Genomic DNA, 27168 nt, shown 5'->3' with positions numbered 1-27168 from the left:
AATTATGGTGACATAAAATTCAGATTAGAGCAAGGATCAAAGTAGACTTGGAAGTTAACATTAAATGAGTGAGCACTGAAATTGTATGTTTTCTCTGTTTGCTTAAGATATATGTATGAAATGCTGGAAAATAACTGGTTCAACTCAACTTGGTCTTAGCATGTCTAGTAGTTTTTGAACTCTAGATATGGGCATTACATTAAATTCATGCATGGGAATAAATAGGTGTAATTGAATGTTCTACTAATAATATACAGTTAAAACTGAATTCAACATCAATTAACCATATTTGGTAGTGAAAAACTGAAAATAAACATTTCGAAAAAAACCTCATGAAACGATCTATTATTTTAAGAAATATCATCTGTATTTTTGGAAATTGCTAACTGACAATTTTTTCCTACAAATCCCTGGTAAAGAGTAGCTTCTAAGTAAGTTTTCTGCAGAATTTTAACCCATCATAAGCTTAGTTAAAAAACTGAACATTAGCAAACTATTAAACCAAACATCTAGCTGACACTCTCTCCAGGCTAAAGATGCATCTTTAGTTCTGACCAAGCCATTAATGTAAACAGTAGCATAAGTATTGTTTTAATTTAATTTTTTTTTTATATACAAGTATTTAAGGCTACATAAAAACAAAAGAATTTACATGGATGGTAGCTAATCAAAAGGCACTAACTTCAAGATCAGAAAATGATGATTTAACACACAGGCGTTTTACTGCTCATTTGTATTGTGACCCTGGGGTATGCAATCACAACGCAATTAACATTTAGAAACTATACTTACGATACATCATAGTCTTTATAAAACTCATTGGCATCAATCTGAAACTTTTTCACACCATCAAGCAAATCTGTTTTCATCTCTGGTTGCACTTTGATGAGTAAATTCTGGGTTTGCACAACCTATAAAAAGAAGACACATTAAAACCCTGACCGCATGATTATGATGTTCATAATTCACGCACATCAAGAACTAAGTTTACCTGTGTGTTTAAATTCTTCCAGGCATAAGCTAATCCATCTACACGCTCTGCATTGCCATCTTGAAACAGTAGTTCATATTTTACCAGAAGACTATGCGATTCCTCAATAGGTCCAATCATCATGTCAATCTTAATTTCTGACTCTCTGATTTCTTTCAATGCATCCATAGCTCCACGTACATCATCAAGATCATTAACAGGTCTATTCAGTCGTTTACTGAGATTATCAATAAAGGAATAAATCTCATCCATATCCATAGCTGCTTTTTTATTCAAAGCAGAACCAATGGCTCTCTTCCACCGACGACATTCCTGTACCAAAGCCATTTTCAGACAATCAGTTGAGAAGTCAACAGAGCCTACAATGCAGTGACCTGGAAGTTCACTGATTTGGGATTCCAATTGCTGTAAAATAAAATAGAATAGTGGATACAACCCAAGTACAACATTTACATAAGTAGTAAAATGTATTTTTGATTGAAACAGAAATATACTTTACTTACTGAGTAATAACCGAGTTGACTTCGGAATTCAGACATTACAGGATTAGTGTCAAGGAACTCTTTAACCTTTTCATCAACATCCTATAAATAACATAATTTAACCAAAATAAATGAGACAAGGTCCTGTGTGCATGGTAGAAAACACTACTAATACTGAATAATTATTAAAAAATAAATGACCCCCCCCCAGAATTTTGTGGATTTGTTTATAAATAATAATTCAGCAGACTGCACTTTCTTTAGCATACGCATTTTGTTCAATCTCAACCACTTGTAATCACATCTAAACTAACAATGTGGGTATAATGCTTAGCTCTATGTAAATTGTTAGATGCAAGGTAGCTGCAACGTATATAAGCCCTATAGCCAGGGGTGCACCTAGAGTATTTGGTACCCAGGGCAGGTCCTATATCTGGCACCCCCTCCCCCATTTTTAAAAATGTAAAAACACCCACAAAAATGTGTAATGTTTTCAAGAATATTTGTTACACAAATTTCATAGCACCCCATCACAGTGTCCCTTGCAGTCTGGGGGAGTTTAAGAGCAGTAAGGGGGGGGCTGAAGAACATTTGGGGGTCTGGAGACAGAGAGCACCGGGGGACAGAGAGCACGGGAGGCAGAGAGCACGGGAGGCAGAGAGCACTGGGGGACCCAAAGATCACTGGGGAGCCGGAGAGCACTGGGTGGGGAACTGGAGAGCAGGGGGGGACTGGCGAGCACTGGGGGAACTGGAGAGCACTGCGGGGGGGGAGCACAGGGTTGTGGAGAGCACTGGGCTAGCCAGAGAGCACCGGGGGGAGCTGAAGAGCACTGGGGGAGAGGCTGGAGAGCCCTTGGGGCCAGCAAAAGAAGTTGGATAGGAGAAGCGATGAGGCAGCTGCATATAGAGAGAAATTGATCTTTCTATATTCCTCCTGCAGCCACTGAATGCCTGATTCTCCTCCTCTCCCTCCTACAGGCATTCAGTGGCTGCAGTAGGAATATGGAAAGATCAATTCCTCTATATGCAGCTACCCCCACTGTCTCTTCTATCCAAGCACACAGGGAGGCTGCTCGGGCAATCACTTTCTTTCTAGACTGGCGGCGGCATAAGGTGAGGGGATTCCTTGCAGCACCTTCCCCTTCACGGTCATGGGGCAGCTGGGTAGTTTCCGACTCCGGCACTGACTGCTGAACCGAATAGGCGGCTGACCAGCCAGCTCCGGTGAGTGGCAGGGGCTAAAGGGGCAGCCCAGATACTGCAGATGCTTTCACCACATGGACATGTGACCCGGCGCCGCCGGTGGGCAGCCCTGAGCAGCGTTAGCCTGACACACCCCAATGTGTGCCACCCTGGGCGGGCTGTCCCCGCACCCCTGTTGGTATGCCACTGCCTATGGAACCTACTGTATAAACTTCATGCTACAATAAAAGGCCTAAAAAGTAATATTGCTAAGATTAGCATTATAATGTTTTGTGATATTGTGATTTTGTGGTCCAGGAAAATTATGGGCCATGTATTAAATTTATAATAGTTCCACATTTTTGAAGTGGTTGTGAAGCTTATTTTTACCTGAAAATAATAAACATGTTATACTTCCTTTGTGCAATGGCCATGCTGCTCCACTCAGCTATGCCCCCCCAATCTCTCCTGATAGGATTTGATTGAAAGCAGCAGGAACCAATGACTCCCACTGCTGCCTAGTCTCCTATGAGAAGAGAGAAAAGAAAGAAGAGATGCTGCAGGTGGACAAAGTGTTGGACCTAAATGAAGCTCAGGTAAGTGTTTGAGGGGAGCTGGGGGGGAGTAGCTTTTATACAAAATCGCAATAGTGGAGACAGCGTTGTCAGTGGGAGGATCGGGACATTACCTTCGGTGTACCATTCTGCTTAACAACATTTTATCCTGAGTGCGATTTTTTAAAATAATAAAAGTTTGGTGTGTACATGTTACGCTATGGGTCCCTGTCATTCTCTTTGCATGTGAGAGGAGAGGAGGAGGCGCTGATCACTATTCTACCAGCTGGAGCTGAGAACTAAGGTGGATCGCCATTGTAGAGTGGAGGATCACTGGTTTGAATTAAAGCGCTTTACCCAAGTGTTAAGAGTACGTGTTCACTGCATAGGGGGGAGCACAGCGGTGTGGTGAAGGATCTTGGTGGCTGTTGTAGGAACAGCAAAGAAGATTTTCTGTGTTTATACAGCACCATTTCTATCTAGTTTCATCAGGATATAAGATTTTATCTTCACCCCTGTTTTTGCATGACTCAACTTTTATGAACTTTATGAACTTTGATGAACAATATATATTAAGATCGACTTGCTATCATTATAGCTATATATTCGCTGCCCTTGTTATAAGGACTGTGTTTAGCGCTGCTAGTGCATATACGGGCTTTTGCTCTTGTACGCACCTTTTTTCGTATATGAATTTTGTATTTATTGATCACATTATGCACTTTATTTTGTATATATTTTTTTGATTACATTACACACAGAATTGATTTATGAATAATCACATCATATATATTTATATACCTGTTAGCGCTGCCTTTTGATTGATTTTAGGACAGATATGATTGCTAACATGCATAAATCCACTCAGTTGATGGCTCTTAAGTATACAGTGGTGAAGTTACACACGAGATGGTATCTAACCCCAGATAGGATCCATAAATTCTACCCCGAGATTTCGGAGTTATGCTTTAGGGTTGCCAGGAGACCGGCTCGCTTCTCCACACATTCTGGAGTTGTAATATCATAAAACCAATCTGGGATCAAGCTGCTTTGATGATTGCACAATGGACGGGGTCAATTGTCCCTCTAATATCCCGTCTATGGGCTTACTTTTTGCTTCCCTAACCGGGTTACCGACCCACACCCAGAGACTGGCTCACTCGCTCTTTTGTTCCATCCACTGGACAATAGCCCTCAATTGGCGTTCCCCCACAGTCCCCTGGGCCCAAGTGCTTCAGAGGATGGAGACCATCAAACTTATGGAACGTATCCATCACCCCATATATGACACCATGCACATCTTCACCAACAAATGGTTACACTGGACTTACTTCGGGACCAGACAGGTACCGCTCTGATTTGCCTATTTCTCCCAGGTATAGCTAGACTTGTCATGACAGTTTAAGGAATGTTGACCTTCTTTCTTTCTCGTCTACTTTCTTTTCTTTACCATTTTTCTTTACTGTGGTTTTCATTGCTCTCTTGCTCCTTACATGTCTACTTTCATGGATATCCCTCTCCGACGACCAAGGAATCACTGTCCGTTTTTGAATCTGATGATGCATTCTCCTTTATATACGGACGGTACTGGTTGCACTACATTTTCTTCTGTATGTGTTAAGCCTTAACTATGTATGCTTATCTGCTTAAAATAGCTTTTGCTGTTACTTACCTGTAACCAAGACAGATTGATCTGTTGAGCTGTCGGCACTAATATCCTTTGAATTTGCATTACTGAATGACCACATGTATTTCTGTTACATTATACATGTTTGTTCTCTTTTTTTATACTTCAATAAACGTTTGTATTAAAAGGTTTTTTACTTTAATGTAGAGAATGCATTAGGGTAAAAAAAAAAAAAAAAAATATTTGCCTTTGTGACCACTTTAATGAGGATATAAAAAAACTACAGTTAAACAATTAAGACTGCTGCCAAACATCTACAGGCATAATATTTTCATGGAAATTCAGATATGACACAGCTACATTAGGTGCAGGAAAGAAAATGATAAATGTTTTACCTGATTCCAGATTCCAGAAAATGTAGTAAAGCTGTTAAGTACATCTGTAGCATCAGCTTTAAGAGACAAGACAATGGAGCTGAGCTGGATAACAACTTTGTTCACATCTTTATGTTCACTGATTTGCTTATCCAAAGGTTTCAGCACAACCATCTTAGTGAGTTCATCTCCCAGATCTCTGGCAGCATTTTGCTCTAGCTGTGGATAAAATGGGGAAAAAATGAATAAAGTCATGTGCAGGCTATGTTATCCACAAAGCTCATTTTATTTTTAATAGAGTTACAATAACAAACCTAGTGGATAATGCTACAGAAAATGTAAAAGCATTCATGGGAATGGTTTGATTAGTGCCAGGTCACATCTAAACCAATCCTTAGCCTTTATGCAAAATGCAATCCAGGGTTTAAAATATTTTTTCCTCATTCATCTCACTCCTTCACCCCTGGGATATTCTTTCACTTTCATTCTCAGTGACAATGGTCACTAGGACAAATAGAGAAGACGATTCTCCCTAACAAAGACACAAACAGCAATAAAAATCCGACAGGTGTTCTAATCCTTTTCCACTCTATTTGAAACTAGAAAAAAAGTTTTTTCCTTTTGTTTTTAGTTTTTGGCCCATTCACATGGGCTTTCCGATCTGGCCCGCCTGTCAGCTTTTCAGGTGGACCTGATCAGATGCTCCATGTACCTCTATTGAGCATTGGATGTCAGCAGAGACATGTCCGCTGACACCCACTGCTATCCGATCGGATAGGATTAGATGAAAATGGACAGGCGGTTCATTTTCCTCCTATCTCCCATAGAGGAGAGCGTGGTTCTGACAGCTCTGTCTCTGCAAAGTAAGCAGAGACAGAGCTGTCATCTGCCTGCTCAGTGGGGATCGGCGGATCAATCCCCGCTCAGAAAAACTGAGTCCGCCGAGCGCATCGCTCGTGTGAAAGGACCCAATTAGTTTTAGTTTTAGACCTCAAAATACTTTGTGATTCTGGATGAACAATATTATAAAAAATTAGTACTTTAAAGCCAATTTACATTGCAAGTTACAAAGTGAAGTATGAGTTACAGTATGAGGTGGTTTTGTTTGTGGGTGGGAATAAATGTCAGATATATTTCTTTGTTAAATGTGAATTTTGGCTTTTTAACTTACATATCTATTTAAGAAAAATGTATTTATTTTTTGCATCAGTGTGTTGGTATACTCACCCGTGGTACCCATAAAGTCCCATTGATAGTTGTGTATGATACAACTTTAATCATCTTGTGATGTTGGTTACTATAAATAATTTTGATTTTTGATATCCTCATTTTTGTTATTTTCTAATAAAATGCCAGATAGCCCAAATCTCACAAAAACACTCATCTGCACAGTGTTTGAGCCCCACCCCACAAGATTTAATCTACTTGGCCTTCCTCTAGATCTCAATGTCACTATCTGAAGTTCAAAATCCAGGGCAAAGGTAGGTATATCCATCAACTTTTTCACCTTTCAGATGCTTTATAATTTTGTGAAACATTCTGGCATTACAAGGGAAAACAAGTTTAATAAGCAGACCTTGTTCAAGGTCCACCGTCACAGAGTATGGTTTTTATAAATCATTTTATATTGTGCTTGCTGAGGCCATTGCAGTGTTTTGGAGAAACAGTTGCTCTTAGGCTCTATTCACACCTGGGCGTATCATTTTCAGGTGTTTTTTTGGGCATTTTTCAGGCGATTTTTCAGACATTTTTCAGGCATTTTTTGCAGATGTTTGGAGGCAGACATAGACATCTAACAAAAATGCTTGTAATCTGCCAAGAAAGAAGCTCATGTACATTTTGAGCTTCAGGTGTTTTGCTTCAGACGACAAAACACTCATATGTGAACAAGGGCCAATAAAACAAATGGGATTTTGCTTGTTGGGCATTTGGAGACTTCAGAGATGAGCATTTTACGAGCTGAAAAATGCTCAGGTGTGAGCAGGGCCTCATGGTTTGTTGCCTGGTCTGGGGATGGGTGTAAACATGGCTTAAACATTTGAAAAGGTTTTTCTGAGGAATGGAAACTGACTGCGGGAGAGGGGCAGTACGTGTGCTAGGGGGTAATGTAGTGTTGTGTGTAGACAGCATCATTTTGATTCAGAGACTACACATACAGTCAGATCCATAAATATTGGGACATCTACACTATTCTAATCTTTTTGGCTCTATACACCACCACAATGGATCTGAAATGAAACAAACAAGATTTGTTTAAACTGCAGACGTTCAGCAGCTTTAATTTGAGGGTATTTACATCCAAATCAGGTGAACGGTGTGGGAATTACAACAGTTTGTATATGTGCCTCCCACTTTTTAAGGGACCAAAAGTAATGGGACAGATTAACAATCATAAATCAAACTTTCACTTTTTAATACTTGGTTGCAAATCCTTTGCAGTCAATTACAGCCTGAAGTCTGGAACGCATAGACATCACCAGACACTGGGTTTCATCCCTGGTGATGCTCTGCCAGGCTTCTACTGCAACTGTCTTCAGTTCCTACTTGTTCTTGGGGCATTTCCCCTGCAGTTTTGTCTTCAGCAAGTGAAATGCATGCTCAATCGGATTCAGGTCAGGTGATTGTCTTGGCCATTACATAACATTCCACTTCTTTCCCTTAAAAAACTCTTTGGTTGCTTTCGCAGTATGCTTCGGGTCATTGTCCATCTGTCCATCCGCACTGCAAAGCGCCGTCCAATGAGGCATTTGGCTGAATATGAGCAGATAATATTGCCTGAAAAACTTCAGAATTCATCCTACTGCTTTTGTCAGCAGTCACATCATCAATAAATACAAGAGAACCAGTTCCATTGGCAGCCATACATGCTCGCGCCATGACCCTACCACCACCATGCTTCACTGATGAGGTGGTATGCTTTGGATCATGAGCAGTACCTTTCCTTCTCCGTACTCTTCTCTTCCCATCACTCTGGTACAAGTTGATCTTGGTTTCATCTGTCCATAGGATGTTGTTCCAGAACTGTGAAGGCTTTTTTAGATGTTGTTTGGCAAACTCTAATCTGGCCTTCCTGTTTTTGAGGCTCACCAATGGTTTACAACTTATGGTGAACCCTCTGTATTCACTCTGGTGAAGTATTCTCTTGATTGTTGACTTTGACACACATACAGCTACCTCCTGTTCTTGATCTGGCCAACCGTTGTGAAGGGTGTTTTCTTCACCAGGGAAAGAATTCTTCGGTCATCCACCACAGTTGTTTTCCGTAGTCTTCCGGTTTTTTTGGTGTTGCTGAGCTCACCGGTGCATTCTTTCTTTTTTAGGATGTTCCAAACAGTTGATTTGGCCACACCTAATGTTTTTGCTATCTCTCTGATGGGTTTGTTTTGTTTTTTCAGCCTAATGATGGCTTGCTTCACTGATAGTGACAGTTCTTTGGATCTCATATTGAGAGTTGACAGCAACAGATTCCAAATGCAAATAGCACACTTGAAATGAACTCGGGATCTTTTATCTGCTCCCTGTAAATGGTATAATGAGGGAATAACACACACCTGGAACAGCTGAACAGCCAATTGTCCCATTACTTTTGGTCCCTTAAAAAGTGGGAGGCACATATACAAACTGTTGTAATTCCTACACCTTTAACCTGATTTGGATGTAAATACCCTCAAATTAAAGCTGAAAGTCTTCAGTTAACCACTTAAGCCCCGGAGGATTTGGCTGCTCAAAGACCAGGGCCTATTTTGCGATTCGGCACTGCGCGACTTTAACGGACAATTGCCCGGTCGTGCGACGCTGTACCCAAATGAAATTGACGTTATTTTTCCCACAAACAGAGCTTTCTTTTGGTGGTATTTGATCACCTGTGCAATTTTTACTTTTTGCACTATAAACAAAAAAAGAGCGACAATTTTGAAAAAATAACAATATTTTTCAAATTTTTTTTTTATATGAAATTCCCCCCCAAAAATGTTTTAACATTTTAGGTCAATTTGTTTTCTGCTACATATTTTTGCTGAAAAAATCTCAATAAGCGTATTTTGATTGGTTTGCGCAAAAGTTATTGCGTTTACTAACTACGGGAAAGATTTATGTCATTTTTATTATTTTATTTTTTAACTAGTAATGGTGGCGATCTGCCATTTTTTTTGCGGGACTGCGACTTTGCGGCGGACAGATCGGACCCTTGACTGACATTTTTGACACTTTTGGGGGTACCAGTGACATTACTACAGTAATCAGTGCTATACATTTGCACTGTTACTGTAAAAATGACACTGGCAGGGAAGGGGTTAACTTTATTAGTGATCAAGGGGTTAAGTGTGTCCCTAGGGGCGTGATTCTAACTGTAAAGGGGCGTGGCTTTTTATGTAACCACAGAGACATACGATCCTACATAGCAGGATCGTATGATCTCTGCAGTTACACCAGGGAGAATGACAGGCGGCTTTGTTTACATTAGCCGCCTGCCTTTCTCCCTCTGCAGCGGGAGATCGTGAGTGACTGGTGGACATCGGAGCCGCCGGTCACTGGCGCAGGGATGACAGTGAACGAGCAGGGTGGGAGCGCGCTTCCGGCGGCGCGCGCTCGCCCCCTATTGGCTCCCGGGCGAGTGACATATAGATACGTCACTTTGCCCAGGAGGGGCTGACCGCCGCAGTATATGTACTTGCGGCGGTCGGCAAGTGATTAAAGCACATCTTGTTTGTTTCATTTGAAATCCATTGTGGTGGTGTATAGAGTCAAAAAAATTAGAATTGTGTTGATGTCCCAATATTTATGGACCTGACTGTATGGGGAATGTGTTATGTAATCATTAGCTAACTGTTTGCAAATACTGTAAATATTAACTTTTGGACCTGGACTCTCTCTCCTGTTTCGGGAATCCTTGACATCCACTTTAAGCAATTCCAGTGATTTATTTTTACTTCAGTTGGCTAACTTGCTGTAAGTAACTTAATATACAGCAAGTGCAAATATAATCAATTTACCAATCTGCACCATATCTTTCACAAAGTGTAAATATTAACAAATAACAAAAAGGCACACAAACCCAATCTCAGCACCCTTGCACTGAAAATTAACACTCTAGGAGATCCATTAACTGGAAAGTATACAGTTTGCTGAGCAAAGTGACTAATTGCAAAATGTAAAATTATGGCCTGAATAAATGCCGTTCCACATACAAAATGGAATAATTGGCAAGGATTATGCAAAGCCATCATCATGTGGCTTTATTCTTGCAAATTTTATTTTATATTAATTCATTTAAAATAGACTTAATGGAACAGTAATTTTTTAACTCCAGCTTCCACACACTTACCGCTTACTTTACTTTACTCATTTAAACATAATTTGTATTTCTCGTTAATTTAAACATAATTTGTATTTCTAGTCAGGATCGTCTGCAGTTTGATGTAAAGAGAACAGAAAGCTGCAATTGGTCTCTGGTTGGACAGAAACGTCAGCTATGCCGAGACTAGACATGACAGGACAAGGCTGAACAATAGCAAGCAGACAATGCCCTGTGGAACTAAATGAGGGATTCAAGAGAGCAAAAGCAGGGCACCTTATCACTACTACATGACTGTAAATACTGCTGAATTCTCATTTCTCAGTGTTCTACTACAGATTCAAGGTTATTCTACAAAAACTTTTCCTGTGTGTTTAAAACAACTTTTTTGTAAGTAATGCCACATGAATCCTAAACTAGATTAAAACTAAATCACTAAAATGTCATATAAGCTTTAAAATATTACTGCAAGCAAAAAATTATTTTAATTATTTTTAAATACGCAGCTTTATGCAGCTTCTTTAATGGAATACCCAGAGCTCCATGCATGAAGATCCTTGCTCAGGCACTTTCTGTTAAGAGGTGAGCACTATGTCTGTGTTGTTTCCCTGTCACATGCGCTGATGAAGACTACAAGGGGCCAGGCCGACATACATTGCACAGGCGTGTTCTACTGACATCACCATCAGGAAACTTGACCAGAGCAATAATGTGCAGCTACTAGTTAGGTGAGTTCATGCAAACAAGAAGTGGCTAAATCAGGTTGATTAGAAGCAAAAAAAAGAAAAAGGATGAAATACATTGGAAAAATATACCCACTGTATTAATCACCATTCCAGATTCCATTCAAGTATGGGATTTAGCAAGTGCCAAACATGAGAGTCTGCCCTCACTCTATTGTGCTGCAATATCCATATACAGATGGCTGCACACTGATCATTTCATTCTTTCAAAGAAAAGCTATATTCCAGGTCTGTTATTTGATAGACCCGATAGTTGTATCTTAACAAGTAAGCCCAATCAGGGAAAAATGTATCAGGGGGTGTGGCTATGGGCAGGGACTGTCAGATAACAGACTTGGAATAAAGTTTTTTTGAAGAAATTACGTGATCATTGTGTGGCCATCTGTATATGAATATTGATATATGAATTATATGTATTTTGCCAAAAAAGACATGGCAATTGTTTATGATATACAGTGCTTTTGCAAACTAAATGTCATATAGTTAGGGTTTACATTTACTTCATTGGCATTGGCCTTCATTCATCTGCCAAGAACCAGATTTAGAACTGAAATTATGGCGCTTGCAAAACAAAGCTGGAAGGTTTTTCAACTAGTCTTTACAAAACTAAAAAGGCATTCCATTCTAAAAGATCAGAACAATAAAACCATGCTGTTGAAGACTGGAGACTGTGACAGTGCTAAGCCCTGCCACTGTGTGAAGATAGGCAGGAAACACCCAGGATTCTCATTAAGGCGAAGTGCGGTGCTCCAGAGCCAGACTGGCATGTCAGTATACTATGGGTTTTATAATCCCACTTTGGTGCCTGGAGCTTGAAGGCTTTAACCACTTGCCTTCTGTGCACTTAAACCCCCTTCCCATCCAGGCCAATTTTCAGCTTTCGGCGCTGTCACACTTTGAATGACAATTGCGCGGTCATGCAACACTGTACCCATATGAAATTTTTATCATTTTTTTCACAAAAATAGAGCTTTCTTTTGGTGGTATGTAATCACCTCTGGGTTTTTTATTTTTTACAAAAAAAAAAGAATAAAGACAGAAAATTTTGAAAAAAAAAAAGTTTTTCTTATTTTCTGCGAGTAAATTTTGAAAATAAATACATTTTTATCCTTCACTGATGTGCACTGATGAGGCGGCACTGATGGGCACTGATAGGCTGCACTGATGGGCACTGATGAGGTGGCACTTATGGGCACTGATGAGGAGGTACTAATATGCCGCACTGATGAGCACTGATAGGCGGCATTGATAGGCAGCACTGATAGGCGGCACTGATGAGCACTGATAGGCGGCACTGATGAGCACTGATAGGCGGCACTGCTGGGCACTGAGAGGTGGCACTGCTGGGCACTGAGAGGTGGCACTGAGAGGTGGCACTGCTGGCCACTGAGAGGCGGCACTGACGGGCGGCACTGATGGGCACTGATAGGCGGCACTGATGGGCACTGGCGGATGGCACTGGACACTGACGGGTGGCACTGATGAGCGGCACTGATGGGCAGCACCATCAGTGCCCACACTCAGTGCCCATAGTGCTGCCAGTCAGTGCTCATCAGTGCCTATATGAGCAGGCACTGATGGGCACTGACTGGCAGCACTATGGGCACTGATTGTGGGCATTGATGGGGGCACTGAGGGCACTGATGGGAGGGGCAATGTGTGTGTGTTTTTACCTTTAGTAATCAGGGCACTGGTGATCAGTGCCCTGATTACATTCCTGTGTGTCCCCGGCAGCTAACGGCTCCCCCTCCTTCCTCACACTGCAGGCTCCGTGTGAGGAAGGAGCGCCGGTGATGAGAGATGATCTCATATGTTTACATATGAGATCATCGCTCATTGGATGGCCCGATCACATGGTGAATGGCCGCTGTGATTGGCCATTCACCACGATCTGTGATCGGCCGTGTCCAAGGGACACGGCCGACACAGATTTTCCCCGCTGCGCGCTCGCGGGAGCGCGCGGGGGGCGTGTCACTGGGAGGCCGTATAAAGACGGCCTCCCGAAAATTCAAGTCCGCGCTGCAGCCGTATATAGGCTGTAGCACGGATGTGGGGAGGTTAAAGTGGGTGGAAGAGAGAGTGCAATCCTGTGTCCGGGTCTTGCTGGAGACCTGCAGGCCTTGTGAGTGTGCAGGTGGGCAGGATGGCTATAAGTCAGGCCTGATCATAGCTCAAGGCTCTCAAGAGCCTCTCAAGAGCCTCCTTCCTCACACTGCAGGCTCCGTGTGAGGAAGGAGCGCCGGTGATGAGAGATGATCTCATATGTTTACATATGAGATCATCGCTCATTGGATGGCCCGATCACGTGGTGAATGGCCGCTGTGATTGGCCATTCACCACGATCTGTGATCGGCCGTGTCCAAGGGACACGGCCGACACAGATTTTCCCCGCTGCGCGCTCGCGGGAGCGCGCGGGGGGGCGTGTCACTGGGAGGCCGTATAAAGACGGCCTCCCGAAAATTCAAGTCCGCGCTGCAGCCGTATATAGGCTGTAGCACGGATGTGGGGAGGTTAAAGTGGGTGGAAGAGAGAGTGCAATCCTGTGTCCGGGTCTTGCTGGAGACCTGCAGGCCGTGTGAGTGTGCAGGTGGGCAGGATGGCTATAAGTCAGGCCTGATCATAGCTCAAGGCTCTCAAGAGCCTCTCAAGAGCCTTTGTGTGGAGATAGGTGTGTGCTTGAGCCTGGAGAGTTGAACCATTCAGGAAACAGTGACCCATGTGGGAGGGATTCCCCCATGGAGAGTGAGAGAGCCTAGGATGATGGGAGAACCCTATCTAGAGGGCAAGAGTGGACCCGTGCAACAAGGTGCTGTACCTTAGTATGAGTAAGCCTGAAGTAGCAGTGGTCTGGGAGAACAAGAGACAAGAGCGGTGGTGATGGTGAAGAGATCCAGATGGCTTAGCAATTGTTCATTATTTGTTTTGCGGTTAGAAAACCCTTGTGTAGGCAACCTGTTATCAAGACTTTGCTTTTCCTTTTAATAAAAGTAAGGCCAGGAAGACCTTAAAGGATAAGTTCACCTTTGGCAACATGTCACATGTTCCACCCTTGTTACATGTCCCCCCTGTGGCAGCAGTATGGGGAGAAGTTCACTGTACTAGCTGTCACTGTATCATAAACAGTGTGGCAGTGCGGGGTGTGGCCACGGCCACATCATTCAGACACATAGCTCCATGTGTCTGAATGAACTACAAGCTCTGACATCCTTGGGGGCTGTGGGCTTGTAGTTCTCAATAACCTACCATGGAGCGCTGTGGTAGTTCATTGAGTCTTCCTGTCAGGGAGCATTGGCTTACCCATATGGGATGTATGGGTAACCTGCAAAAAAATATGCATTTACTATTTTTTTTATTATAAAGTGAACTTGTCATTTAACACTCACAGCCACTGAGCTTAATCCCCCATATCACAAGAGATAAATGTGTTTTACCCTGTACGTTGCAAACCTATTGTTTAGTTTATAGGAAAAGCATGCAAAAGTACAGTAACCAACTAAGAAACATGCACAGTTCTACTGTGGCAGGTCGGCTCTGTTATGCAAAACAACGTACCAGTACATTGCTTTGTGTAGCAGAGAGTGGAGGCACGCACGATGTCCACCGAGCACCCACAATCGCTCCCTATGGAGACAGAATGGCAGTCTGCCGATGTAAACAAGGAAGACCACAGTTCTGTCAGTGATGAACACAGGAATCCTGTGCTCCTCCTATTTAGGAAAAAAGGTCTCTATCTTCATCCAGTGCGTAAATCCCCCACACAGTTAGAAAGCATCTACTTTAGTTCCCTTTAAATTACAATACTGCTACTAGAGCACAATTAGATTGTTATCTTAATTGGTGATCTCTAAAAACTACCCACAGCAGCAGGCAACATTTTAAACTTCTATAACCTTTAAATCCCTGAAAATCACTTTACTAATGCCACCACCCTCTGTACTGGCTCCCTGCTGCTTCCAAGATTACAATCACACTTCCAGTTCTCACCCACATGGCCCTTAGCAAAGTGGAAACTATTTGTATATTATCCCTGTGCCTTTTTTTTACACTTTTTGTACTCTTATATCCCCAGATTATCTTTTCCTGTCATTTTCTTCTGTTATCACCTGTCACTCTGAAATCCAAGGCTAACACTTAATACTTCATTATTTTTTCTCTTGCTTATTAATTACCTTCATGACCCCAATTTAGGATCAGGATCTTTTTGGGATTACTATTTCTTTAGGCATTCTCTATGAACTTTATCATTTTTAGTGAGATATATTGAAGCTGCTTGGCATGTCCATTCATTTGAGTAGTCTTATATTGAGATATATATTGTTGACTTTTCCAATGCATATACATTATGAGTCATTTCACATTAGTAATTAGTAAGTCTTAAAGCCAAATTCCACCCAAAAGTGGAACTTCCGCTTTAGGGCCTCCTGACCCCCTGCCATGCCACATTTGGAGTTCTCCTCTCCCCCTCACTCCCTGCAATCTTCTGGGACACGTCACAGGCTTGTTCACTCAGGACGCACAGGGTGACTTGCACATGCGCAGTGCGCACCCGGCTGTAAATCCGCAAGCTGCCACAGCCGGGTGCCCACACTAGAGATGCCAGCGCAGTTGGGAGAAGAGGAAGAGAACCGAGGCTCCCGCCGGCGCATAGCGGAACCGTGGGACAGGTGAGCGTGTGTTTATTTTTTGTAGCTGCTGACTACTTTTAATAAACACCAAAACAGGTGGAACTCCGCTTTATGGTGGAGGTAAACTTCACTAACTTTTACCTATAGGTAAGCCTATAATAAGGCTTACCTATAGGTAGTGTAAATATCACCTAAATGGGCATAGTTTAGGAGATATTTACTGTACATGCAGCCAGTGACATCACTGACACATGCGTCTGAATAAAAGGCCACCCATGCCATTCCTTCAAAGCCCTGTGCCATAAACGGCGGCTTCCCTGCGCATGTGCAGGAGTGACTTTATTTTTGACTCTGGCCAGTCACAAAAGAGACCTCTAAAGTTACACTCCTGAGACAGAAAGAGGAGCACTAGTGTACAACTAGTGTAAGTTTATTTGGTATGACTCATGGTAACTGTGTGAGTCTTTAATTAGGTTGGGTTACTGTAGGTCAGGCTGGATGGCTCTATAGGGCAGGTCTATGGTGTGACGGCACTGACCCACAATGTGCTTGTGTGCTTCTGTCTGTATACCGCTTCCTCCAGTCTTGAACATAGATATCAGATATTTTAGCCGCCCTACATACAAGACTAGCCGACAATAGCTTGTATGAGATCTGGAACCCCTATTGAACAAAATCACACAGAATATATACCCTAAAGGAGGACACCCCCTTCTGATCAGATTATCCTAACAATACAAACTGTAACCAGAAACATAATTAATCTGAGCTAACTAGCCATCTGGAGAAAAACAATAGGTGAATGGGAATCCACACCTACATAATGTTATAATTAACATGCTAATTAACTCAGCACTTAAACCAGCCTGGGTGACTAGAGAGGCCTGCAGTAAGGCTAAAACAAAGTACAATACACGTTATCCTAAGTATAAACACAGAACACCTTATTAAACAGACAATAGCAGGAGACCCCAGTAGCAGATTGTCTGACTCCTACCTACAATAGTCTATGAGGCAAAGCTCATACAATGTTCCATTATTCTGATACAGTGTAATTAATGTATCATAGATTTCTTGAGGGAAATTGTGGATAAATATTTCTCTCCCATTTGAAGTAATCCAAACTGTATTCTCAGTGTCCATTAAGTACAGTAGTTGTCCATCATTTTCTCAGTCACCCTGTGCCCCTAATAGACACAGAGTGACTTACACATAAGAGGCACCTGGGGAGCTGAGACAGGTATTTCCCAACCTCTGTAAGGTAAGCTGGGATCCACGGGCCCCCCAACCAAAGTGACTGCTGTCACATTTGGTAACTACCCCTGGATCTAGAAGCTTGTAGAAGCTTCTGAATGTTAGTGGGCGGAGGCCAGGAGATCCTGATCTGCATACTTGAGGGAATCTAGCCAATCCCCAGGCAAAGGGCATGGCAGGGTGGCTGGGTCAGCGCATTTTCTTGTTTGGGAAAATTAGCAATTATCATAATGATTTTATACGATTGTTTGTCAGTATAATATTGCAAAGTAGGACATATGATGTAAACCTGATGTGACATATGGGTTCAATATGGGTTTTTCAATTTGCCATATTACAGTAAACCCCCGCTCCATCGTGGTTCAGTTTTTGCAGTCCCGGTATATTGCTTTTTTTTTTGTAATGTTATTTTACTATATAAATCATTAAAAATGAAATGTTTTTGTGTTTTCCATAGCTCTCGCTATGTCTCTCAGTATCTTTTATGTGTTTAAATGAGTTTCTATTGTTTTAAAAGTGTGTTTAAAGACCTTAAAATGCTTTTACACGTACAGTGACAGTAAAAAAAACATGCCTACAATGCATTTTAATAGGGTTTTTCTATTTGCTAATGGGTTTGATTCCCAAGACCCTGTTAGTAGGTTTTAGCCTTCATCCCTGGAAAATTGGTATGGGTGGTTATGGTACCTCAAGCCATTGGTTTGGGACTTTATGGGCTAGTATAGAGTCAGGTTTGGTCAAATAAAGTTTTATTCAAAAAAAATGTATTAAAGAAATGAAAAGTAACAATCACATATGTACAATAATCACATAAAGTGAGGGTTAGAGACCCATTAGTGATTGGTGAGAAGTAAGAAAAAGAAGGTGACATGTGTGATAGGTGACAATTGGTATTCCCCCCTATTATCTTCACGCTTGCATGGCGTGGAGTCTGTAGGGGGAGATATCCTTAGTTCCTACACGTTTCGGCTTGCGCCTTTATCAAGGAAATTTATCACCGTATCTGCATTTATACCATATACTTGCAGATACGGTGATAAATTTCCTTGATAAAGGCGCAAGCCGAAACGCGTAGGAACTAAGGATGTCTCCCCCTACAGACTCCACGCCATGCAAGCGTGAAGATAATAGGGGGGGAATACCAATTGTCACCTATCACACGTCACCTTCTTTTTCTTACTTCTCACCAATCACTAATGGGTCTCTAACCCTCACTTTATGTGATTATTGTACATATGTGATTGTTACTTTTCATTTCTTTAATAATTTTTTTTGAATAAAACTTTATTTGACCAAACCTGACTCTATACTAGCCCATAAAGTCCCAAACCACTGGCTTGAGGTACCAAAACCACCCATACCAGGGTTTTTCTATTTTGCGGATTTTCACTTTTCGCGGCTGGGTCCGGAATGTAACCCCCGCAATGGAGGGGGGTTTACTGTAATTGGTTGATTTTTAGTCACCATAGCTAAAACGTAATTTCATTTAATTTTTAATATATTATAATTAATTTATTATATCTATTTAATCTACAATTTATGGCCACTCCAATTAATTGGCTATTTTTAATATATATGTTTATAAATTATGTGATTTTTTATGCAATTTACAACTATGTGGCTCCTATTTATTTTGGTCTATTTTGGCCATATTAATAATTAATAATTTCTATATACTTATAGGTAGACAATGATGATACAGTCTCCCTATTTTAATATGCTCTATTTGTTTTAAATGGTTGCGTGCCTTAGCTGACTGTGATGTGCTGTGGGCAACCGGCAGCTATCCCTGTTCCAACATGGCTGATATAGTCTCCCTATATTAATTTGCTTAATTTGTTTTGAAATGGTTATTTACCTTAGTGGATTTCGATGTCTTGTGGGCAAACCGGCAGCTATCCCTTTTCCAACATGGCTGGATTAGATGATCCCGGATGTCAAAATGGGTGGATCCTTTGCTTTCCTGTGTGTATTTAAGCGGTGTCATCAGCACGCCACCCATACCTTGATAACGTCATATCTGATGAAACGTACATCAGTCGCGGAGTGCTGACGTCACCAGAGTGGGATGGAGGGCGGGCGGAAGAGCCGACCAGCCGGCGGCTTGTGTGTTATTTTATATGCGCATACCCAACCTTCAGATTGTAAGTGCATTACTTTGTTTTCCTTTAAATAAAATATCAGTTTTACGCTATGGGACCGTTTATTTTCATTCACATGTCTATGCGGTTTGATGGTGGATGCCCCCATTATTTATGCTGACCAATTGTCTAAGCCCTGGAGGTGTAGTGGAGATCCATGCCTGGATTGCCCTTGGTGTCTCTTGGGATCCTGAGTGATACCCTTTTTTGGCTTGAATTCATTTATCTCTGGTAAGCAGTTTATACCACTGGTGGCGGTCACTGCACAATTGGTGAATATTGGATTCTGCATTCACTATTCCTTGGGATCTTCCTGGATTAATTAGAGACTTTATGAACTTTTCACCTAATTTATTTCTGGATCAATTAGAGATTTATGTATTTCACTTTATGAATACTTATTTTGTATAATCATTTTGCACACTTTATTTACATTTATTATTTTTTCTATTATATTTTGGGTGATATAATTTTCACCTATATATATATATATATGTTTAGCGCAGCTTGCTAATTTATTTTCGATTTGGGTGTTGTCACACTTGAAGCTGCAGCTTTATTTCACTTAGCGTGTTTACTCTCTTTATATAGCCTTTAAATATGGTGGAGCCTGGCCATCGAGGGAGTCGAGTGAAAGGAGGAGTGGTCTGGTTGCTGTCGTGTAGCCTGGGGAGGGGAGCCCAAGTCTGGGGCTCTGCGTCGAGGCAGGAAGGAGAGGAAGCTTAAGAGAGGTATTTCCATTTCCTTTGGACATCTGGGCTGGCATGGGAAGATCTGATCAGTTGGAGGCCTGGACAGGAGTCTTGCCCAGTGGAGCAGAGAGCAAAGGATTTTCCAAGGATAGACTTGGGCTAAATGCTGATCCCATGTCCTGGGGAGTTCTTCAGAGCTTCCAGGTGGGCTGGTAGTATCTGTAAGCTTCTTTAAAGGGGACAGGAGAGCTCCTGGTCTATAAAGGATCTTGCCACTGATCCATAGAGACTGCATTTATTTCAGAGGGAGTACAGTCCAGGATCTTTATTTGCGTACATACAGTAGGAAGTTTGTCCTCATCTGTTGTTTTCTTCAAGTCAAGTTGGGCATCCCACAATCCCTATACCCTATCCAAGTTGTTTCCCCCAATAAAACAACAAAATCAAGCCCATGGACTGATTTCCTGTGTCTGGATGCAGGTTGTGTGCTGCCTGGCTGTGCTGGAATAGGGAGAATCAGAAACCGTTGGCTCCTGCTGGGGTAGTGCTACAGGAGATTGAGGACACAGTCTTCAATCTCCATCTCTGCAGCCTCAGCTGCACAAAATAAATGGACAGGAATAGCTCTGTACAGAGCTTCCTGTCTATTCTTAAACTCTGTTTATTATGATTCAGTTATTAATGGACACAGGAGCGAACAATACTGATCACTCACTGTGACCATTCAGAAAAGGAAGGGGCCCGCAAATTACATATTTACTGGCCCCTTTGCCTGCTCTAAATCCTGAAAGGGGAGGGGGGAAGAGGGAAGGGGGGACCAGGGGAGCAGACAGGGGCCAAGGGGGCAGCAGGAAAAAAATACCCTGGATAGGAGGGGCAGCTGCTTAATGACTGCAGGAGGGTGAGGAGGAGATACTGGCTTTCAAAGCTGCAGGAGTAAAATGGAGGGCATCGGTTCCTCTATATGTCACCCCCCCCCCCCCATACCCTCCTATCCAGGTGTAGAACAAAATATGACAATTGCGACCCCTATACAGTAGTTACGGCTCTGCCTCATTTTATCCAGCTCTGTGTCCGTCTGTAGTGACTCTCCCCACTCTCACAGGCTTTGCTGAGGCAGGGGGAGCCATCTGTGTATTCTGACTGAGAGGGAGTACCCCTACTAGCTGATCAAAAAAAAAACTGAACCAGATATGGCCAGCTTTACTACCAATTTTGGCTGCAGTGAGCTGCAGTGAGGGGGTGGTGTTATGCGTTTTTCAGTGCATCGCATAGTTTCCTTTTTTTTTCTTAGCTTTCTTTAAAGTGCTTAAAATGATACTTCATTCAGGTCACAACACAGTAGCATGGTACATTGCACTGCTGTGCCGTGACATTTAGTGCCTTCCTGTGTGTTGCAATAAAATGCAGTATGCTCACTGCACTGCTCCTCTGGGTTGCATTGCAGTGCAAATGGGGCACATGGAAAATAACTGTTTTCTTTGTGCCCTAGCAGTGACTGACATTCTCCCAGTGGGGCAAAATGCCAGTCATTGAACTATGTGTGAACAGGCCCCAAGGCTACTCCAAACAAATATCTGCAGGTTCATAATGAACCAATATAAATTCAAGCCGTAAGTGGCCTTATACCAGTCTCTCCCTCTGACATCCTTTGATCTGAAAATTAAAGGAGCCAGGTGGAAAATTTTCTGCAAAATGGGTGCAGTCAAACGGCTGCAGCCACTGTTCTGGTATGCTGACAGGTGGCATCTGTTTGAATACAATAGCTGTCAGCAAGAGATTTGTCCATCCAAATTTCTCTTGTTCAGCCCCCAGGACTGATGAAAGAAATCTAAGAGTGTATGGCCAGCCTTAAGCCCCGTACACATGTTTAGATAATTGGACGACATATCGTTCGCATTTTGTTGCATGATACTAACATCGAATTTAACAATGCGTACAAACTGTATAATTTTTGTCGTACGATTCAGGAAAAGCTTCCTGGTTGCTTAGCTACGTATCAGATGGTGCAAAACAAAAACAATGGCAGCCAGGCTTTTTCTGTGCTATTTTAGTGTTTCTGATCATGCGTGGTCTTTGTCGATCGATTTTTAGCAGACGCATAGTGTACTGATGAAACGATTGTCGTTCTTTGGGCTATTGTACAACAGAAGTATTCCTGTTTGTCCTTTTGGATTTTGTTGGATGAACTATCGTGATCGGCTGTCGAAAGCTGTGTACTAACGATCAGATTATCGCGCGATCAGGTCGAAAGCGAGTTTTATCGTACGATTATCGGAACGTGTGTACGGGCATTAGGCTTCATTCACAATTGCAGTGCACATTTCTAACCACATTTAAATGAATGTAATGATTACTCAATGGTATGATTCAGATTAGACGCTGCATTTAGGGCAGTTTAGTTTAACTGTGTTTAGAGAAAATAGAACTCTATGCATCCAGAATCCAATTAGAAACTTAAAGCGGAAGTAAACCCATTGATTTAACAGTTTAAAAAAAACATTTACATTCCTGGCAAAAAATAACTTCCTGGAAATGTAACTGTCACATTGCCTGTGCTCTCAACCAACTGTCAAATCATCCAATGGCTGGTGTCATAACTGATCAGCATCATGGCAGTTGAAGATTAAACAGAGGCCAAATGGCAGCTTCCTTGTCTGAAAAAGATAAGAGGGTTTACTTCCACTTTAAAGCGGAACTTCACCTTATGGGGTAGTTCTGCTTTATGTTCCTCTCTCGCCGCCTCCTCTACCACATTTGGCACAAAAAAATGTTTTTTGCACACAACCTTCTGGGATATGTCACAGTACCCAGAAGGCTTCGGGACCATTCACAAAGCGCAGCTCATGCATGCGCAGTGGAAAGCCAGCTGTGAAGCCACAAGGAGTCACGGCTGGCTTTCCACAGTAAACATTCCGTCGCCAGGGACCTGAAGACTGGCGAAAAACAAGCCCGTTTGAGGACGACGCAGGATCCCTGGACAGTAAGTGTCTTTTTAATGAAAGTCAGCAGCTACAAATACTGTACTTTTGTTTTTTTCCAGGGTGAAGATCCTCTTTAAAACTAAGCTATACTGATGTAAACATGTCTAAATGCAAATAAATTTGCTTGAAGGCATAACATTTTTAAAGACTGGAAAACGCGATCAAGGAAGTTGTTTATTCCTCCCAGAGAACTTCTCCTGCATTTAGAAAATGTAAGACCATAAGTGCAAGTTTAATTGAAGAAGACTTAGTTTGTTAAAAAAAAAAAAAAAATTGATCTTAACTGAGCATAAGTTCATGACACTGCCATCAGAACCATCAGCTTTTATATGCATTAGCAAAGGCACTGTATAACATTACCTGTTGTTGTTTGTGATGTAGATGTGCAAAATTCCAAAGAGGAATGTCCTTGGCTGCTGACAATATAATATTTATAGCTTTGTTCACTGCACTCTGAAAAAGAACAGAAAATCACCTTGAAGAATTGAACATGGCTTGTAAAAAATGCAGTAATCATGTACAAAAAAAAAAAGACACTGAATAATACACATCCATACTGTAAACTTTATTCAGTTAGTAATCCTTACTGTATGTATATTAAAGCGGAGTTCCACCCAAAAGTGGAACTTCCGCTTTAGGGAGTCCTGACCCCCCGACATGCCACATTTGGCATGTCATTTTTTGGGGGGGGGAGCGGGTACCTAGTTTTGACAGGTACCCGCTCCCACTTCCGCTCGGAGCGCCGCGGCGCCCTGAGCGGAAGTTCTCCTCTCCCCCTCCCTCCCTGCAATCTTCTGGGACACGTCAGAGGTCCCAGAAGATTGCCGGCCAATCACGGCGCGCAGCGCGACTCGCGCATGCGCAGTGGGCACCCGGCTGTGAAGCCGCAAACTGTAACAGCCGGGTGCCCACAGCAGTGATGCCGGCGCCGTGGGAGAGGATCGAGGCTTCCGGCGGCCGCATCGCTGGACCGTTGGACAGGTGAGTAAATGGCTGGAACTCCGCTTTAACTAGTAGATGCAGACATTCTTTTGTTAATAGGACATGTAAACACCCCTGTCCGATAACATTTAAGGGAGAGGGGGAACGTGGCTCCACTGGGCCACTGGGCATTTTTACTGCCCCCCAAATACATGTCTAAATGATGCCTTATGGTTTAAAAACATTTATACAAAAATTCTCAGCACATTAAATTACTTGACGAATGTAGTTTGAAAGTACTTAAAAATGTTGTATGCTTATAAGATTAGATTTTCGAATGAATGTCATTTCCTAAACAAAAACCACATACACTGTTAGAAATTGGTCAGTTCGTTTTTCATCCTGCTCATTCACATTTTCTCATTACTACAGTTAAAAAAGAATGTTGATTTGATCCACTTACAGTTAGAAAAACAAACAATTCTTCTTAAAATGAAACATTTCAAAGGAAATTCTACTAGCTCATGGCCAGTTTTAACACTTTAACCTCCCTGGCGGTATGATTATGTCAGGAATTATGTACCAGAAGCGGTACAATTTTTTTCATGGAAATTTGGCGTTATGTATTATAGGCCTACAATTCTTAGTAATTACTGACTTAAACCTGACCAAAACAAGACTCTAGTAGACATCCCAGATGTGATAAATTTGAAACACAAACGCATGAATTATAATCGAATCAATAATATGATTTTATTATATAATATATATAATAAAATTATATTATTGATTAGATTATAATTCATGCGTTATATATTATATATATATATATATATATATATATATATATATATATATATATATATGTGTGTGTGTGTGTGTATACTGTATACTGTATATATATACACTATACACACACACACATATATATATATATATATATATATATATATATATATATATATATATACATACACAGTGCCTTGCGAAAGTATTCGGCCCCCTTTAACTTTGCAACCTTTTGCCACATTTCAGGCTTCAAACATAAAGATATAAAACTGTAATTTTTGTGAAGAATCAACAACAAGTGGGACACAATCATGAAGTGGAACAAAATTTATTGGATGTTTCAAACTTTGTTAACAAATAGAAAACTGAAAAATTGGGCGTGCAAAATTATTCAGCCCCTTTACTTTCAGCGCAGCAAACTCTCTCCAGAAGTTCAGTGAGGATCTCTGAATGATCCAATGTTGACCTAAATGACTAATGATGATAAATAGAATCCACCTGTGTGGTATCAAGTCTCCGTATAAATGCACCTGCACTGTGATAGTCTCAGAGGTCCATTTAAAGCACAGAGAGCATCATGAAGAACAAGGAACACACCAGGCAGGTCCGAGATACTGTTGTGGAGAAGTTTAAAGCCGGATTTGGATACAAAAAGATTTCCCAAGCTTTAAACATCCCAAAGGAGCACTGTGCAAGCGATAATATTGAAATGGAAGGAGTATCAGACCACTGCAAATCTACGAAGACCTGGCCGTCCCTCTAAACTTTCAGCTCATACAAGGAGAAGACTGATCACAGATGCAGCCAAGAGGCCCATGATCACTCTGGATGAACTGCAGAGATCTACAGCTGAGGTGGGACACTCTGTCCATAAGACAACAATTAGTCGTATACTGCACAAATCTGGCCTTTATGGAAGAGTGGCAAGAAGAAAGCCATTTCTTAAAAGATATCTATAAAAAGTGTCTTTTAAAGTTTGCCACAAGCCACCTGGGAGACACACCAAACATGTGGAAGGTGCTCTGGTCAGGTGAAACCAAAATCAAACTTTTTGGTAACAATGCAAAACGTTATGTTTGGCGTAAAAGCAACACAGCTCATCACCCTGAACACACCATCCCCACTGTCAAACATGGTGGTGGCAGCATCATGGTTTGGGCCTCCTTTTCTTCAGCAGGGACAGGGAAGATGGTTACAATTGATGGGAAGATGGATGGAGCCAAATACAGGACCATTCTGGAAAAAAACCTGATGGAGTCTGCAAAAGACCTGAGACTGGGACGGAGATTTGTCTTCCAACAAGACAATGATCCAAAACATAAAGCAAAATCTACAATGGAATGGTTCACAAATAAACATATCCAGGTGTTAGAATGGCCAAGTCATAGTCCAGACCTGAATCCAATCGAGAATCTGTGGAAGGAACTGAAAACTGCTGTTCACAAACGCTCTCCATCCAACCTCACTGAGCTCGAGCTATTTTGCAAGGAGGAATGGGCAAAAATTCTCTCGATGTGCAAAACTGATAGAGACATACCCCAAGCGACTTAAAGCTTTAATCGCAGCAAAAGGTGGCACTACAAAGTATTAATTTAAGGGGGCTAAATAATTTTGCACGCCCAATTTTTCAGTTTTTTATTTGTTAAAAAAGTTTGAAATATCCAATAAATTTCGTTCCACTTCATGATTGTGTCCCACTTGTTGTTGATTCTTCACATAAAATTACAGTTTTATATCTTTATGTTTGAAGCCTGAAATGTGGCAAAAGTTTGCAAAGTTCAAGGGGGCCGAATACTTTCACAAGGCACTGTATATATAATATATAACGCATGAATTATAATCAAATCAATAATATAATTTTATATATATATATATATACATATGTGTACATACATATATATATATATACACACATATACATATATATATATATATACATATATATATATATATATATATATATATATATATATATATATATATATATATATATATATATATATATATATACAGTAATATAAAATGTGTTATGTGTTTGCTGCAGGGAACGGAGCTAGGAAGTCATCAGACCGACGGACGAGCGGCGGGACTCTCGGCTGGCGGTCACAGCAATGAGAGATCATCACTAGATCTCCAGGAGAAGGTAAGAGACACCTCTGCGCTCTCTGCATATCTACCCCGAGTGTGACTCGGGGATACCGATCCTGGACTAAAAAATCCACCCCGAGTCACGCTCGGGGATACCGCCAGGGAGGTTAATGATATTTGCGCAAATGTTTATCAAAACAATATTTTGGCTAAAAATACACTAAAATAATTATTAGCAGAAAAAAAACACAGCCAGTTTTACAAAATTCCTTCTAAATATAAAAGCTAACCTGTATTGAGGTAAAAAATAACCGCTATTTCTAAATTTTATATTGCACCTTTTTGCAAAATGGTGAAAATAACATACACAAAAATGGAAATTTACAAATTTCTCCGAAAATTTTGAGGCTTACTCAACCTTCTTAA

At 41.4% G+C, this 27168-nt stretch overlaps 1 protein-coding gene across 1 annotated transcript in view; it reads right to left on the bottom strand.

The window, feature by feature from the left end:
* LOC309556020 (dynein axonemal heavy chain 5-like) overlaps positions 1-27168 on the bottom strand; it is a 468481-nt gene that overhangs the window by 328910 nt on the left and 112403 nt on the right. The window contains exons 26-30 of the mRNA XM_082258288.1: positions 23305-23397; positions 5234-5431; positions 1495-1575; positions 992-1396; positions 793-911 (exon numbers count right to left, since the gene is read on the bottom strand). Coding sequence (XP_082114414.1) covers positions 793-911; positions 992-1396; positions 1495-1575; positions 5234-5431; positions 23305-23397 — 896 coding nt within the window. The remainder of the gene's footprint in view (positions 1-792; positions 912-991; positions 1397-1494; positions 1576-5233; positions 5432-23304; positions 23398-27168) is intronic.

The sequence above is a fragment of the Pelophylax lessonae genome, assembly GCF_965119305.1.
Source record: "Pelophylax lessonae genome assembly, chromosome: 5".
In the NCBI taxonomy this organism is placed as follows: Eukaryota; Metazoa; Chordata; class Amphibia; order Anura; family Ranidae; genus Pelophylax; species Pelophylax lessonae.
Note: the sequence above shows the minus strand (reverse complement) of the source record. Positions and strands in the feature narration are given on the sequence as shown.